This window comes from Oncorhynchus kisutch, linkage group LG9, assembly GCF_002021735.2.
Source record: "Oncorhynchus kisutch isolate 150728-3 linkage group LG9, Okis_V2, whole genome shotgun sequence".
NCBI classification, from domain to species: Eukaryota; Metazoa; Chordata; class Actinopteri; order Salmoniformes; family Salmonidae; genus Oncorhynchus; species Oncorhynchus kisutch.
Window position 1 is genome coordinate 11771878 of NC_034182.2, and position 18786 is coordinate 11790663.

At 43.5% G+C, this 18786-nt stretch overlaps 1 protein-coding gene and 1 pseudogene across 1 annotated transcript; one reads left to right on the forward strand and one right to left on the reverse strand.

Moving 5' to 3' along the window:
- Positions 1–5901: 5901 nt before the first annotated feature.
- LOC109896317 (hyaluronidase PH-20-like) lies at positions 5902–11138 on the forward strand (annotated as a pseudogene).
- On the reverse strand, positions 11132–18399 carry LOC109896750 (transmembrane protein 229A-like). Its single transcript, XM_031831889.1, has one exon. The coding sequence runs from the start codon at positions 16154–16156 to the stop codon at positions 15134–15136; it is 1023 nt and encodes a 340-aa protein (XP_031687749.1). The 5' UTR covers positions 16157–18399; the 3' UTR covers positions 11132–15133.
- Positions 18400–18786: the final 387 nt, after the last annotated feature.

Below are 18786 nucleotides of genomic sequence, written 5' to 3' on the forward strand. Positions count from 1 at the left end.
ACTAAAAGGACTCCAGAGTGGCGTAGTGGTCTAAGGCACTGCAGAGCTTGAGGCGTCACTACAGATCCGGGTTCGATTCCATGAGGCGACGCACAATTGGCCCAGCGTCGTCTGGGTTAAGGGGGGGTTTGGCAGGCCCGGGATGTCCCTGTCCCATCTCTCTCTAGCGACTCCTGTGGCGGGCCGGGCACACGCACGCTGACACGCTTGCCAGTTGGATGGTTTTTCCTCCGGATACAATGGTGCGGCTGGCACCAGTGTGGCAGGGTCGTGTTTCGGGAAGACGCATGGCTCTCGACCTTTGCCCCTCCTGAGTCCGTACGGGAGTTGCAGCGATAGGAGAAGGCTAACTACCAATTGGAAAAAGGGGTCATAAAACTCCCCCCCAAAAAGTAAAACTAACTATAAAAGGGACATTTACAGGAAAAGGCTGAAAGATGAACCTGTGAAAATATCATTGCACTGGAAAGAATAAAACAAGAAAAAGATTCCACCCTTGTCAGAACTTGTCAGAGCTTGTCAGGGCTTGTCAGGGCTTGTCAGAGCTTGTCAGAGCTTGGGCAACTCTGATGGAGGTGGGGTCCACACAAAAAAAATCTGAACTCACCCTGAGGGGCTGCAGTGGCTCACGGTTCTACATGCAGTCAGAGCCAGCACTAGCCTTATTGGGGGCATAAGAATGATTTGGTTCCATTTTACAATTTTACAACAATTTTCCTGCAATTCTACACATTCTGCCATTGGGTGGAGAGAAATGTTTGCCGTTTTTAATATGATATCTGAGTGAGAGTGACTAACAAAATCAATGGAGTCCCCCAGTCTTTAATTAGACCATGATTACTACAAGTTTATATAGCTGGCTAGACTACCAATCTAAAAAATGTTAGCTGACATGGACTAATTGAGTTACTGTCAGTAACTGACATAAGAGAAAAACTGCTGATGCACAAACACATTTCAAAATGGCACCTTGTGTATTCTACTATTCTAACTCCAAACAGTACGTTTTGGAAATGGATCTGAGGGCCTACCAAAGGGGCGAGCTGACAGGTTCTCATCCTTGGTTTATATTGTATATTTTTATGTGTGATTGCCACTAATCTTCAAACTCTGGACTTTGGATTTGTTTGAATCAAGACTAACATTTCACCTCTCTCCATTACGGCGGAAAGATTAGGATGGAAATTGTATTGGGACAACGATATTGGACAATTTAGCCACTAGGCGGCAGGTAGCCTAGTGGTTAGAGCGTTGGGCCAGTAACCGAAAGGTTGCTAGATCGAATCCCTTAATTAACTGACAAGGCAAAAATCTGTTGTTCTGCCCCTGAACAAGGCAGTTAACCCACTGTTTCTATGCTGTCATTGTAAATAAGAATTTGTTCTTAACTGACTTGCCTAGTTAAACAAAGGTTCAATTAAACAAATAAAAAACCCTATTCATATGTAATATCAGGAGCACCATCTTGTGGTTGGATTTGAAAATGTACAGGAATGTCACTTGTGCAAATTCTCTCAGACTGTCTTCTCAAAAGACAATGTCAACAATATATTACATGTGTAACAATCATTCCATGGAAGTCCTAGTGTCTGTGGGTTTTTGATTTTTCCTGTCAATTAAGACCCAGACAACCAGGTGAGGGGAGTTCTTTACTAATTACTGACCTTAATTCATCAATCAATGAAAACCTGCAGACACTCGGCCCTCCGTGGAATGGGTTTTGCACATGTGCTCTTTAACATCATACAATGTAATTGTCTTTCTGACCTCCCCACCGCCACCTCCCCTCCCCTCCCCCATCAGCACCCTGTGCCTGTGGCCCTGGCCTGTGTCCTCCCCCATTACCATCACCACCGTCCACACCATGACTGTAATCCCATATTAAGCCAGTATTACCAGGTCAGAGGTCACGTCACAGAGTTCATCTTGTGAAAAGAGAACATGAGGTGTGCTGCCAGTGCTATGTCCTCAATGGATTCATAGGAATTTAGTCTATCACGATTCATAAAATACAGCCCTTCTTCATTTCAAAATGAGTGTGTTGTTGTTTTACTATAATTTCATATTGTACTAACTAAATTAAATACTTACACTACATTCAAGACTGTGCATTCAAGCCCTGGCTATTTTGTCTGATGATTTATGGTTTATTATGGTTTCTCAGCTCTACGTGAACCCTCCAGCCTGTATGTCTGCCTTATATTTAACCTCACAATAATGTACCGTAAACTGCAGAGAAACCTTACAATACCTCCCACCCTCTCCCAGCTTGCCCTTTCCATGTCTGAAAGAAGTATGCATTCATCAGTGTCTGAATCCCATTGTTGTGTTGGAGGCCTAGGAGGAAAAACATGTCTGTTCCCACAAACACGTTTGACACCCCGGACTACAGTGGTGTTGCTGCTAGTGAGTATCTAAGCAACATTCAGTGTATTACGTAATAGTCCTCTCTCCTGTCACGGAGGTGTGAGATGGTCTGCATAGACAACTAGTCTAGCCAGAGCGGAGCGCTGCACAGACAACCAGTGTTCCCATCGAGCTGCATACTGGAGATGACCAAAACAATGTGCTCTGAACCAGATAATAGAATATTACAATTGTTATAAGCTCTTCCTCAGACTGTCAGGTTCAGGAAGTCTCATTGATTTAGAGTCCTACACAGCTACACTGCTTGGATAACCAGCCCGGTTTCATAACCGGAACCCCTGTGCGGTTGTGACATATGACACCTCTATGTTACGGTGGCTTTAATTCAGCGCAGTGTAAAGGCAATCAAATCAGAATCCCCTTACCAATCTCTTCATCGATCACAATCCCCATCCCCTGCCGAACCCCCATACCCCAGCCTAACCTAGCCCCATATGCTGCCCCAGCCCATCCTTTCACTGATCCGTACTTACTCCGGGCCAAGAGCCTGCCCCCGGTCCCAGTCTGCTTGCTACATTACAGAGGTTAAAACAGTACACGCTCCACAACCTCACACCCAGGTGTCTCATCTTCTCTTGCTCCAAGACCAACTTGGCTGGTGCAGACCATAACAAGTTATTCTCGATAGACAAACATGCAGTGGTGGGTGCATCCTTATGCACAGCTCGGTCCAGCTTTCTCCTCTCTCCGGTTGGCCTGTGTAGGAAATAGGTCTAGTCTCCTCTGTTTAGGAGAACAGAAGGTTGTTTTCACAGTACCTTCTTTGTCTGGACCGATGAAGTGCAAAAGCCATTTCTCCAAAATCAAACGTGTCTTTGTTGGATCCAGAGTGTCGTCAGATCAAGGAGCTGTGGTGAAGACCTGATGTGAAGGGATGTCCAGGTACCGTGTCGTTTGTCTTTTACCTTGTCGTTATGTCTATCTGTGGGTTATTCTTGGCAGGCTAGGGATAGGGGATAGTGATTATCCAAATGGTAGTTCCATGGCAGTTCTTCCATACAGCGCCAGCCATCTTTCTGGCCATCTTTGAGGCTGGCACTCAGCGGCTATATCTAGCATTCTGACAAGGCTCTCTCTCTCCCCCTCACTTCCCCTTTAGATAAGGAGGTTCATTTAAGCACACGGGGAAAGGGATTGAGAAGATTGTTGAGATGATACAAATCTGTCCGTGAAACAAATTAATGTCTGTAGAATGAAAGTTCTGAATGGCTACAAGTTCTGAATGGCTACAAGTTCTAAATGGCTACAAGTTCTAAATGGCTACAAGTTCTAAAAGGCTACAAGTTCTAAAAGGCTACAAGTTCTAAAAGGCTACAAGTTCTAAATGGCTACAAGTTCTAAATGGCTACAAGTTCTAAATGGCTACAAGTTCTAAATGGCTACAAGTTCTAAATGGCTACAAGTTCTAAATGGCTACAAGTTCTAAATGGCTACAAGTTCTAAATGGCTACAAGTTCTAAATGACTAAGACAAACAGCCATCTGTAAATCTGTACAGTATATACAGTTGAAGTCAGAAGTTTACATACACTTACGTTGGAGTCATTAAAACTCTATTTTTTCAACCACATCACAAATGTCTTGTTAAGAAACTATAGTTTTGGCAAGTCGGTTCGGACATCTACTTTGTGCATGACACAAGTCATTTTGTCCAAAATTGGTAACAGACAGATTATTTAACTTATAATTCACTGTATCACAATTCCAGGGGGTCAGACATTTACATACACTAAGTTGACTGTGCCTTTAAATAGCTTGGAAAATTCCAGAAATTATGTCATGGCTTTAGAAGCTTCTGATAGGCTAATTGACATAATTTGAGTCAATTGGAGGTGTACCTGTGGATGTATTTCAAGGCCTACCTCAGTGCCTCGAACTCAGTGCCTCTTTGCTTGACATCATGGGAAAATCAAAAGAAATAGACCTCCACAAGTCTGGTTCATCCTTGGGAGCATAACTCCAAATGCCTGAAGGTACCACGTTCATCTGTACAAACAATAGTACGCAAGTATGAACACCATGGTACCACGCAGCCGTCAAACCGCTCAGGAAGGAGACACGTTCTGTCTCCTAGAGATGAAAGTACTTTGGTGCGAAAAGTGCAAATAAATCCCAGATTTATTTGCAGGACCTTGTGAAGATGCTGGAAGAAACGGGTACAAAAATATTTATATCCACAGTAAAATGAGACCTATTGTAAAGGTTTTCTTGTGTCAAAGGAGATGCGGACCAAAATGCAGCGTGGTTATTTCGATTCATGTTTAATAAAAGATAAACGTAACGTGAAAACCTAAACAGCCTTATCTGGTGCAAACAAACTCTGAGACACCAAACAGGCTACCTAAATATGGTTCCCAATCAGAGACAATGACTAACACCTGCCTCTGATTGAGAACCATATCAGGCCAAACACAGAAGCAAACAAACTAGACACACAACATAGAATGCCCACTCAGCTCACACCCTGACCAAACAAAACATAGAAACATACAAAGCAAACTATGGTCAGGGTGTGACACCTATATCGACATAACCTGAAAGGCTGCTCAGAAAGGAAGAAGCCACCGCTCCAAAACCGCCAGACTACGGTTTGTAACTGCACATGGGGACAAAGATCGTACTTTCTGGAGAAATGTCCTCTGGTCTGATGAAACAAAAATAGAACTGTTTGGCCATAATGACCATCGTTATGTTTGGAGGAAAAAGGGGGAGGATTGCAAAGCTAAAGAACACCATCCCAACCATGAAGCACGGGGGTGGCAGCATTATGAAGTGGGGGTGTTTTGCTGCAGGAGGGACTGGTGCACTTCACAAAATAGATGGCATCATGAGGAAAGAGAATTACGTGGATATATTGAAGCAACATCTCAAGACATCAGTCAGGAAGTTAAAGCTTGGTCGCAAATGGGTCTTCCAAATGAACACTGACCCCAAGAATACTTCCAAAGTTGTGGCAAAATGGCTTCAGGACAACAAAATCAAGGTATTGGAGTGGCCATCACAAAGCCCTGACCTGAATCCTATAGAAAATTTGTGGGCTGACCTGAAAAAGTGTGTGTGAGCAAGGAGGCCTACAAACCTGTCTCAGTTACACCAGCTCTGTCAGGAGGAATGGGCCAAAATTCACCCAACTTATTGTGGGAAACTTGTGGAAGGCTACCTCAAATGTTTGACCCAAGTTAAACAATTTAAAGGCAATGCTACCAAATAGTTATTGAGTGTATGCAAACTTCTGACCCACTGGAAATGTGATGTAATTAATAAAAGCTGAAATAAATCATTCTCTCTACTATTATTCTGACATTTCACATTATTAAAATAAAGTGGTGATCCTAACTAACTAAGACAGGGTATTTTTACTAGGATTGAATGTCAGGAATTGTGAAAAACTGAGTGTCAATGTATTTGGCTAAGTTGTATGTAAACTTCCGACTAAGGTAAGGTAAGAAACAATACATATATTCCTCTTGGATAAATGGTAACATGTTAGAAAATGAATGACCCTAAAACAATCATATACTTCAATGTTCTAACAGGGATTTATTGCGAGAACGTTACTGTGTTTCCTTCCTCCCTGCTTTTAAGTGCCAGGTCAGTTCCTGTCTCTGTTCTATACTGACCGACTGGGCCTCTACCCCCAAGTGAACCTGCTATCCAGGCAGCAGTTCTACGGAGGCATCCTCCAGAGAGGAAACCTTAGGGCCAGCTTGGCCAAAGCCCGCGCTGACATTGACTACTACATCCCCTCCAAGTACTGATCTAAAATCAGCACCAAAATCCTAACCTTAATGATTAACCATCAGGTCAACACTATGGGTCAACTACAACTGCTACTCTACTAAACAATGTTTAGTCCACCATGTTCAAACATTAACCTTAATCATTAAGGGAGACTTGGGGACACAAAACTGACCTTAGATCAGTGCATAATAAGGGTATAACTTTACTGCTCCACCTCCCTCCAGGACAGCCGGTGTCCTGGCTGTGATCGACTGGGAGGACTGGCGCCCCCTGTGGGCCAGGAACTGGGGCTCCAAGTTGATCTACAGAACCCTTTCAGTGACCCATGCCTGCCAGAGGGACCGCTCCCTCACAGCACGGCGGGCCACGGCTACAGCCAAGAAGCAGTTCCAGGCAGAAACCCGCAGCTACATGGCAGAGACTCTGTCCTTGGGTAGCCGGCTCAGGCCCAACTACCTGTGGGGATTCTACCTGTTCCCCAACTGTTATAACCATGAATGGATGGAGCCAGGATACACAGGGAGATTTACCAAGGAGGTGATGGGGCAGAACGATGAGCTGCTCTGGCTGTGGGAGGCTAGTTTTGCACTATACCCATCTATATACCTGCAGGTAAAGGATGTTTTTTTGAGGGGTGGGGTGGGGCAGGATATGACTAATTCATAATCTAACATCTACCCCTAGTCTGGTAGCCAGATGTGTTTTGGTTTTGCCATCTCCTGTGTAGCCTGGCAGGCTATACTAAAAGTCTAGTGCTTTCTAGTTTGTAGGTAAGGTGAGAGAGACTAACTCCCATGGGGTTGTTGTGCTTCTTTAGGCGTCTCTAGGGGACAGGCATAGCGCAACCCTGATGGTAAGGAACTGAGTCCAGGAGGTGCTGAGGGTGTCTGCCCTGCCCGCCAAGCCCCTCACCGCACCCGTCTGTCTACGTGGAAACACGACCTGTCTTCATCGACCAGAACAGACGCTTCCTCAGCCAGGTGAGAAATATGCTTCTTACAAAGGCCTTTGACCAATCATAAATGAGTCTCTAGCTAGCCCCTACCCGCTAGACACACGAAGCAGGGTGATGGTGGGGATCCGAGATTAGAGAAATGTTGTCCTGAGGTGCAGTTACCTTTGTCACACTCCCTACCACTATAATAATAACCCTTCTCTGCGTTAACTGTGTGATGGTCTCCAGGGTGATCTGGGACCATCGGGGAGAATGCTGCTGTGGAGGCCTCAGGAGCCATTCTGTGGGGGGCCAGTGCCAACTACGATGACAAGGTTAAGTGATACTCTAGCCCTGTTTATACCTGGTTCTAACAGGATCCTTTGTCCTGATCTTGTCCACATCCTGATGGTGCCCACATTTTCAGACAGGTGTACTATATGTAGACAATCAAAAGATGCATTGTGATCAGATCTTCCTCACCACCCCCTCACCACCTCAAATCAAATGAAATTGTATTGGTCACATACACATGGTTAGCAGATGTTAATGCGAGTGTAGCAAAATGCTTGGGCTTCTAGTTCCAACAGTGCAGTAATATCTAACAATTCCACAACAACTACCTAATACACACAAATCTAAGTAAAGGGATGGAATACGAATATGTACATATAAATATATGGATGAGCCATGACTGAGCGGCATAGACAAAATGCAATAGATGGTATAGAATACAGTATATACATATGAGGAGTAATGCAAGAGATGTAAAACATTTTAAAGTGGCATTATTAATGTGATTAGTGATCCATTTATTAAAGTGGCCAATGATTTTGAGTCTGTATGTAGGCAGCAGCCTCTGTGTTAGTAATGGCTGTTTAACAGTCTGATGGCCTTGAGATAGAAGCTGTTTTTCAGTCTCTCGATCCCAGCTTTGATGCACCTGTACTGACCTCGCCTTCTTGATGGTAGTGGGGTGAACACGCAGTGGCTCGTGTGGCTGTTGTCCTTGATGATCTTATTGGCCTTCCTGTGACATCGGGTGCTCTAGGTGTCCTGGAGGGCAGGTAGTTTGCCCCCGGTGATGCGTTGTGCAGACCGCACCACCCTCTTGAGAGCCTTGCGGTTGTGGGCGGTTCAGTTGCCGTACCAGGCAGTGATACAGCCCGACAAGATGCTCTCAATTGAGCATCTCTAAAAGTTTGTGAGGGTTTTAGGTGACAAGCCAAATTTCTTCAGCCTCCTGAGGTTGAAGAGGCGCTGTTGCACCTTCTTTACCACACTGTCTGTGTGGGTGGACCATTTCAGTTTGTCTGTGATGTGCATGCCGAGGAACTCAAAACTGTCCAGCTTCTCCACTGCTGTTCCGTCGATGTGGATAGGGGGGAGTGCTCCCTCTACTGTTTCCTGAAGTCCACGATCATCTCCTGTGTTTTGTTGACGTTGTGTGAGAGGTTGTTTTCCTGACACCACACTCCGAATGCCCTCACCTCCTCCTTACAAGTGCACATGGATCTGGACAGTGAAGCCGTTTAAATCATCCTTACCCTGCCTTCTAAAATCATTGACAGGTGGCACCATTAACTTATGGCATCAATAAAATAAAATAAATAAATATGCATACAGGGAGGGACCAGGAAACCAGGAGGGACCAGGAAATCTGTTCACAGTGCGGACACAATGGACGGATATGAGTCACATGTTAATACATGTTAATACCAAAGCCTCACATAGTTCTGAAAATGTGGGCAAAATCAGAATGTAGATAAGATCAGAACAAAGGCCGCATGCTAGAGCCAGGTATAAACAAGGCTTCTGACACACATACACACTCAAGGTGATACTCCCCAATCACACTGAATGCAAAATACCACTGGCATTTTTAGGGTGCCATTTGAGACACATAATATTGTTTTAAGAAACAAAACTATTCAAAAGCAGAAAACTATTCTCACCATGAATAGAATATTACCATAAATAGAATATTACCATAAATAGAATACTACTCCAGCACATATGAATCCACTCAAACTTTCTTTGATGTATTGTTCCCTCCCTCCCTCCCTCCACCCTCCCTTCCCACAGGCATCCTGTGAGGCTCAACAGGCGTATCTCAGCCCTACACATAAACATGAAGTGTTATCATTTCCTCCTACTTTCTCTCTCTCTCTCTCTCTCTCTCTCTCCCTCTCCATGGGCGTCTTGTGAAGCTCTTTCCTTGTACCTCACCACCACGCTCAACCCCTACGTCAACAACGAGACGGCCGCCGCCCGGCAACTTCCTGTGCCAGGGGAACGGGCACTGCGTCCGGAAGCACTACGAGTCGGACCACTACCTCCACCTGTCCTCAGGGAACTTCCGTATCCTGCGGGCCAGGGGCACATACATGGTCCCTGGGACTCCCAGTCTGGCTGACCCGACTCTCTTCTCTAGGAGGTTCACCTGTCAATGCTATGCAGGACGGACATGTTCCCCCAAGCTGCCCATACACCGGTCTAAAGCACTGGTGTTTAGACTGAAGCATCAGGGTCTGTCTGACAAAACTAAGACACTGAATAAAGTGATCGCTGATATGGAACAATCGACCATAAAAAGAGAACTTGAAAAAAAAAACCACAAACACTGATGGATGGATCAACTGGACTGTCCTGTGTGACATACACAAGGTGGCACAAGTCTCTGGTTTGACCTTCATAATAAAACTGTCATAATAATCAGAGGTAAGTACTTGAACGGCTCATGCAGATGATGGTTTCGGGTGATATGTTGATGGCACATAAGGACAAACTACAGTGTATGCCATGCAGTACTGTACAGCCTGGGTGTTTCAGGTCACTGTTTTCTCTGTGCCTTAATAAGGTTCACACTGCAGTAATGATGAAGCTCCATACGTCTACTGATTCCATTCAGCAGGAGATAGCCTAAAGACATTGACATGCTGTGACAGGAACAAAGAAGAGTTGATTGCAAGTAGAGATGGTTTACCTGTGACAACAGTTTTCCTGTAGTTATTTTTATATCATTGGAGTGTATATGGTTGTCTATTGCACTACTGATCCCCACAGTGTTGATGTTGTGAAGACAGGCACCTATTAGACCTGTTATTATAAATATGTTATTAATGGACATTGACCAGAGGTGCTAATAGTTTATTCTCGGTAGAGCCCAAAGCCTTATTAAGCATTCAAGTAGATTACTGTAGACATTTGGCATTTAAGCATTAGCCTGCTTTACTCTGTAGAGAATTAACTTGAATTTTAGCCAGACTTCTGAAGTTAGGCCCACAACCCTATTAAGAGTTTGAGCGTGTGCAGGTGTTATAACTGGAAATAGAGAAGTGATACCTCAGAGAGCCAGGAGTGAAGCAGTTAACATCAACACTAAATCCTGTGTTAGTATCAGTGTTCTACTGCTGTAACAAATAGAGGAAGTCAGCGGGGAGATAATGAGTCCAGAAGGAGAAGTGAATGATGGGAGTCATCTGGCCAATTAGATAAGCCATTGTTGTCCCTAGATGTTTATGGCCAATCAGATTGGCTGGTGGTGCTGTGTCCCTGGGTATCAGATATATGGGAACATAAATGACAGGTCCCTACAGTAACAATCCAGCTCTTCTTACCCCTCTAACCCCCTCCAACCTCGCTGAATGGTCTCCTTGACAACTTTCCACGGGTAACCTAGCCTAAACACACACACACACACACACACACACACACATACACACACACACACAAACAAACAGTGCAGAGGTGGAAAAACCAGACTCATCATCTCTGCCTCTCATGCCAAATCAATCTGACACCAGGCACAGATATGAGTCATTTAGTATCTCTTGATCCAGTCGCAGAGCAGTGTTGACTTTATATATTTGAGGTGCGGTTTCCTGTAAAGGTCAGACATTTTCAGTTGGTTTACGACATTGTTCAACTTTCCTAGGAAGCTGATCTGAGAGAAGCACAGACAACCTGTAAATACAAGCAATTTAGTGAGAGCACAATGTCAATCAAGACAACATGAACTGGGACAACCTTAGTGGTTCAACATGGAGATTTAATGTAGTTATAAGTAATGTACAGTATGCAGGCTACACTATATCCATACAGTGATTGATTCAATTCCACCATGGACATACTATAGCAAGAATATTTGAGTCTTTCCTCATTTATAACCTAAAATAAACATGATTTTACTTACTCATTGTGAGCTATATAGTACATGATTGTTCTGTATTATTAAATACAGTTGGTCAATGATTTCCAAACATCAATTTTTTAAAGAAAAATGATTAAGATCACAACTTTACCAGGGACAGAAGGTTCTCCCCAACCACATACAGTGGCTTGTGAAAGTATTCACCCCCTAGGCATTTTTCCTTTTCTGTTGCCTTACAACCTGGAATCGATTTTTGGAGGGGTTGTATCATTTGATTTATACAACATGCCTACTACTTTGAAGATGCAAAATATTTTTTTATTGTGAAACAAACAAGAAATAAGACCAAAAAAACGGAGAAAAAAAAACTTGAGCGTGCATAACTATTCACCCCCCCAGAGTCAATATTTGGTAGAGGCACCATTTGCAGCAATTACAGCTGCAAGTCTCTTGGGGTATGTCTCTATAAGCTTGGCACATATAGCCACTGGGATTTTTGCCCATTCTTCAAGGCAAAACTGCTCCAGCTCCTTCAAGTTGGATGGGTTCCGCTGGTGTACAGCAATCTTTAAGTCATACAACAAATTTCTCAATTGGATTGAGGTCTGGGCTTTGACTAGGCCATTCCAATACATTTAAATGTTTCCCCTTAAACAACTTGAGTGTTGCTTTAGCGTTATGCTTAGGGTCGTTTCCCCTTAAACCACTTGAGTATTGCTTTAGCATTATGCTTAGGGTCATTGTCCTGCTGGAAGGTGAACCTCTGTCCCAGTCTCAAATCTCTGGAAGACTGAAACAGGTTCCCCTCAAGAATTTCCCTGTATTTAGCGCCATCCATCATTCCTTAAATTCTGACCAGTTTCCCAGTCACTGCCGATGAAAAACACCCCCACAGCATAATGCTTCCACCATCATGCTTCACTGTGGGGATAGTGTTCTCTGGGTGATGAGAGGTGTTGGGCTTGCACCAGACATAGCGTTTTCCTTGATGGCCAAAAAGCTAAATTTTAAGTCTTATCTGACAAGAGTACCTTCTTCCATGTGTTTGGGGAGTCTCCCACATGCCTTTTGGCAAACACCAAACGTGTTTGCTTATTTTTTTCTTCAAGCAATGGCTTTTTTTCTGGCCACTCTTCCGTAAAGCCCAGCTCTGTGAAATGTACGGCTTAAAGTGATCCGATGGACGGATACTTCAATCTCCACTGTGGAGCTTTGCTGCTCCTTCAGGGTTCTCTTTGATCTCTTTGTTGCCTCTCTGACTAATGCCCTTCTTGTCTGGTCTGTGAGCTTTGGTGGGCAGCCGTCTCTTGGCAGGTTTGTTGTGGTGCCATATTCTTTCCATTTTATTAATAATATATTTAATAGTTCTCCCTGGGATGTTCAAAGTTTCAGATATTTATTTAAAACCCAACACTGATCTGTACTTATCCAAAACTTTTTCCCTGACCTGTTTGGACAGCTCCTTGGTCTTCATGGTGCCGCTTGCTTGGTGGTGTTGCAGACTCTGGGGCCTTTCAGAACAGGTGTATATATACTGAGATGATGTAACAGATCATGTGACAGATTGCACACAGGTGGACTTTATTTAACTAATTATGTGACTTCTGAAGGTAATTGGTTGCACCAGATCTTATTTAGGGGCTTCATAGCGAAGGGGGTGAATACATATGCACACACCACCTTTGTTTTTTTTAACAAGTAATTTTTTTCATTTCACTTCACCAATTTTGACTATTTTGTGTATGTCCATTACATGAAATCCAAATAAAAATTCATTTAAATAACAGGTTGTAATGCAACAAAATAGGAAAAATGCCATGGGGGGTGAATACTTTTGCAAGGCACTGTAACCAGGAAAGAAACTTCTGGTCCTATTCATCATCACTGAGGCAGTAACTGTTGGCCCATGTGTATCCTTCTTTTGCATCGTCCACAACAAAAGCCCACCATTTTGAAATGACAAACCACAAGGAAAATAATCTTGTTATTTCAATCAGTCCAGTGTCAGTCTCCAGAAGATTGGAAGGTATTGTTTGTTTGCGGAGGCAAGGGAAACTCTCACGGCATGACATATTCATAATCATCTGACAAAAATCAACATGTGTAAAAGTTGAAATATTTCAATAACATCATGTTATAAGATATTTCTCCCTGCACTAGTATTACTCATCAGTACCAGCTTTCAGTTACCTCCAACCTTAGTTTCACGGAATCCCCAGGACTGACGACAGCAGGCAGTAAAATGCATTAGAAACATGCTCGAGAATCATAAAATCAGTAGAGCTAAAACTATACGTTTCCAAACGGAGAGAGTATAAAACGGAAAGAGTATAATGTTGAAACAGGTTGCTAGTGAAGTCACAGTGCCAGGTATTCACACATACTGTATGTGTTTGGTCCCTCAGAGAGAACATGGAGACTTTACCGTGTGGTACAAGTGCAAACAAGGAAATAAAACAGGCAGAAAGATCAATGCCAAAGAACACATGGAGGTTGATCCCAAGTAATTATACTATACATGCTCCACACCTGACTCCCAGACCTGGATTCAAATACTATTTTGAAATCATTTCAAATACTTTTGCTAGGCTTGCTTGAGCTTTCCTGGTGTGGAACCAATTCAATAGTCACAAACATTCAAACCCCAAAACCCATCCATCTGGCACTCCAGGCAGGTGAAAACAAACAGTGAAAGTGCTTGAAAGATTTCAAGTAGTATTTGAACCCAGGTCTGCTGACTCCTGATATTGCCCACTCCAGATCAACCTGTCGAGTGTAAACCATAAAACGCTGACGCGTGCGCCGCTGCTTTATAAACGTGAGGTAAACAAGCCTGGGGCTGGAGATTCCCTATTGAGCTTTGTTTTTTTTAGTTCAGCCAGGATTAGGGGGGAACCTTGGCCCACAGTGTAGTTCAGTTTGGGAGATGTCCCTATGTAATGAAGGGAGAAGGTTAAATCTGATCCTCATGGTCTGTCTGACTGGCACACATTGTGCCAGATTAAGCCTATAGTGGTAGACTAAAAAGCACTTTCAATTCCCCATTGAGCTTCCTTTTTTAGGTCAGCCATGACTAGGGGGGAAACTTGCCCACAGTGTAGTTCAGTTTGTCTTTAGTCCAGCTGTCTGTAGGTTTGCTCAGAAAGGCACTCCAACACAGTAAGGTTAAGGTTTGGTTCAGAAAACTATTCACAGTGAAATTCATTCGGTCCACGACCCGTTCGTTCTATCTCCTGCTACATACATTTTGAACTTTTTTAGAACCCATTTTATTTCCAAATGTCATGCATTTTTTGAAGAAAATAAGATTTAAGCAATTAAGTGATCATGAATGTGCATATGCAGCCATGCAGAAATGAGCTCAAAGCAACCTCTGGGATTGAAGAGACCAAACAAGTCAAATGGTGCCTGCCATGCAATATGGCTGACTTTGTCAATAAAGTTTAAATAATTCACAGCTCTAAAATCATGAGCAAGCAAATGAAGTGTAAAATGTTAAATATTATTGTTTCATCTGCATCAAAGTAAGAAATAGCAGTTGTCATCACAGCAGAAGGCATGTCTATGTGTCGTCACATGCCAGGCAAGGCATGCCTGTGTGTGTGTTTAGGCTACCTGTAACAAATGAATAGGCTATTCGTTAGAATCACTGATAAAAAGAGGCTGTCTAAACAGCTACATCAATACCACATTTCCACTGGGGAAATACACATGATTTTTTACAAAGTGCGGGTACACAATTGATCATCTTAAATGTCATCTTCTTTATTTGTATTAGTATCAATAGTCCCTAAATCAATTGTGGCCTAGGCCTATAATACACTTGTCTTTCCTGGACACAGGACATACGTTGATGTCAGCGCCCTGCCCTGAGTGCCCTCACTCCTCGTCTTTGGCACACACAACCACGCGCAGCAGAACGTTGGACAGAATATCCTGGTAGAGACTGATGCAGACCCATCCGGGCAGGTAGAGGAGCGTGATCAGGCCCATGAAGTTGAATGGATAGTGGGAATAATCCCATGAGCATGCGCCGTACTGCCGCAGCGCCAGCCCCCAACAGAACTCCCAGGTGTAGATGAAGCAGATATAGATGGGGAGCCGCCTCCAGGTGCTCCAACCGCGTCTGAAGCGTAAATGAAGGTAGAGTTTCTCTACCACGAAGCTGCAGCTCCCGTACATCAGGAAGGACCACAGGGACGTGTGGCCGCTCATGGTCCGGTCCAAATTCTCCACAAGGTTGAATATCGAGGTAAAAATGATCTCGTCCAGAAAGCCGTGCATTCCAAAGAAGAGGAATCGTACAACATCGGGCAGACCGTTATTAGGCAGCGACTCCAGGGTGCGCTCTGCCGGGGTAGACATGGTCCGTTTCCCGGGGCAGTGGTAGCGCAGCCGCGCAAGCCCCTTGTGGAAAACTTGGGTGAAGTACAGGGCCAGTAAGTAGTGAACTACGAGATGAGTGGCAGAGACTATTCTAACGTGCTCGGTCAGCGTGTTAATATTCCCAATCAGGATCTGCAACCCGATGTACACAGAGGGATAGAAAACAAGGTGAAAAACTACTGGGCGTCCTTGAAAGCACTTCTTTTGCGAATATATTTTTTCCAGCAAGAAATGGGTCAGCGAGTGCATGATGCAGAGGTACGGGGAGGAAAAGCCGAACAGTTTGGGGTCGCTGTCAGCCAAAAGCCCCTGTGCGGACGACAGGAGAATATCCAAAGTGACACCGTGCATTCCATAGAAATAAAGCCGTAACCATTGTGGCAGCTCTGTCATTGATTCGCCCGCGTCCCCTACCTCGCTGGATGGATCTTTCTGCCGGGGCTTCCTCGCTGCTCTCAGGCTGCTACCTCCCTGTCCTGCCCGGATCCGCGGGCTCTCTCTCCGCCAGCTGGCCATGGTTGATCTCTCTCTCCTCGGAGAGAATCAGAAAGCAGCTCTTGTTCTTCGTTCGTGGCACATGCTGTACTTTTAACGGAGCTGCGGCAGTGTCATTAGCAGCTTTGCACCTGACAGCGCCTGATCCACAGCAAAGATGTTCTATTATATTGATAAGATAGTCGAGTGACCGCTTTAACCATGGAAATACATGTCCTCAAAGATGGAAGACAGGTGGGAGGAGGCAAGATCAGGTGGGACCATTCTAGCCAACGAGAGGGGGTTTAGACAAAAGTGAAAGACAGTAAGCCTGCAAGTATGAAGATCGGAAGAAACTGCTTCTCCAATAGAAATGTCAGATCATGCTTGCAGGTAATGTCGTGGTGACGTTGGCTAGCTAAACTCAGAAATATGTCATTTGGTCAATTGATCGTTTCACACTGAACTGGACATGTGCAAATCAAAGGCACTCCTTCGATATAGAGTTTTTGATGAAAATTCAAATGTTTCAGTTTGCCACTTTCACAAGGTTGGAGTAATAACATGTTCAGTTACTTAAGACATTGGCTTGATTCTAGGTTGTGCCTTTAGATTTCTTTAGAAAATGAACAACTAAAGAAACATTTTCACTTCTGTCATTGACTTCTCAAACCCCAGCCTGGTCTTCTTGATCTGTTTCGCATGCATTCCGCGTCTGGGTTTTGAAACTCTGTGATAAAGTGTTTTTATTTTCAAAGTTGCCTTAATGCCACGTGTGTCCACTTATATCAGTGCATTTGTAACAACAACCTAACCATTAGAAAAACGTATATTAGACCAAATAAGCCTCATGTAGCAAATTACCAATTAAATTTTCTGTTGACCAAATTTCACACACAGCCATACAAACATTTCTCACTTACTTTCATGGACTGATTTTGGGCGGAGTAAACACTCTCGCTTCGCATCTTCCTCTCTGTGGCCAGCCAGAAGAGAATAATTGAGCGCGTCGGAGGGGGCGTGATAGCACAGAAAAACGTAAGGTCCACATATGACGCTACTAAACTATACAGTAGTGAGTAGTGACGTAACATCCCACTGGTTTAACGGTCATGTGGCCATCTGAAATGTCGAACAAACATCTGTCATCGATTTATAATGACCTGCTAGCCCATAGGCCTTATTATAAATTGATCATTTGAATACTTTTGATAAACATAATTGAGCAATGTGGTCAAGCCCTAGGCCTGTATGTCTGTAGGCCCTGCATAATGCCCAAATTAATATACCCTACTGTAAATTTGTCTGTAGCCTAATGTACCACTATACAAATCCTGACCTAGAAAGATAGAATAACCTAGGCTACTGCAGTTTGGTCCCAGACAGTATTTTGGGACAGTGGCATGTGTAGGATCTCTCAGTTTCCTAGGTAACTATGTTTCCCACAATCCTCTGCTCCATGAGTTATGTTAACTCACTCAGTGTGTTCCAATGTCTCTCTCTGGGACCTATAGCCTGCTATTACTGAGGTATAAACAGCATACTGGGTACTGCTTATAATGTGATATTACTGTGATATAAACACCCACTGGCACAAAGGACACACAGGTGTCTTGGATCAGATGTTAAGGATGCTTTGACAGTATAAAATGCAGACTCTCATCTGCAGCTGCAATGTTATTTGTCAAACGTATCCTTTTGTATAGATTAGGCTGACAAACATGTCCTTCAACTGCACAGTCTGTCTACCTAGTTTACATCTCAACAGTCCAGACTTGTAGCCCAATTCACATTCTCCCCTTTCGCCCGGAAACCTGTACTCACTCACTCCCCCACAGGGATTTAAAAGTATCAGATTGTTGTAAGACATATGGCAGACTTTGCGACTGCACATTGGCCAACCCTCCTCCGGGAGAGCAATTGGGTATTTAGGCTTATGCCTGGGGTGAATCGGAAATGGGCAAAAATGACCAAATACAATGACAAAATAAAATGACAAAATACCATAAAGATCAACGTATCAAATGGAACCACAAAATACTTGTATTTTTAAATGTATTTAGTTATATACATGTATTTTGTATTTTAAAATACAGAAATATATTTGTAAGTAGCCGGTCTGAACAGCAACAACCTTCTCAGTAATGACTACAGAAATGTTTTACATGCTTGTTTTACATACTTGTTCATTTCCCTTAGTTGAATGCACTGACTGCAAGTCACTCTGTATAAGAGCGTCTGCCAAAATGTAAATGTATATGTGAAAATGAACTAAAATGACCTGCAAAGCACACTGTGTATCATTATTGGCCTTGTTTTGGCCCGGAACTCATTAGAATAATACTCCAAATGCTTTGCAAATGTAAAGTTTTACATATACAATACATTTACACTGAACAAAAATATAAACGCGAAAATCCCTCCCCCCAAAAAAGATCCCAGAAATGTTCCATACGCACAAAAAGCTTATTTCTCTCAAATTTTGTGCACACAATTGTTTACATCCCTCTTTTTGCATTTTTCCTTTGCCAAGATAATCCATCCACCTGACAAGTGTGGCATATTGAGAAGCTGATTAAACGGCATGATCGATACACAGTTGCACTTCGTGCTGGGGAAAATAAAAGGCCACTCTAAAATGTGCAGTTTTGTCACACAACATAATGCTACAG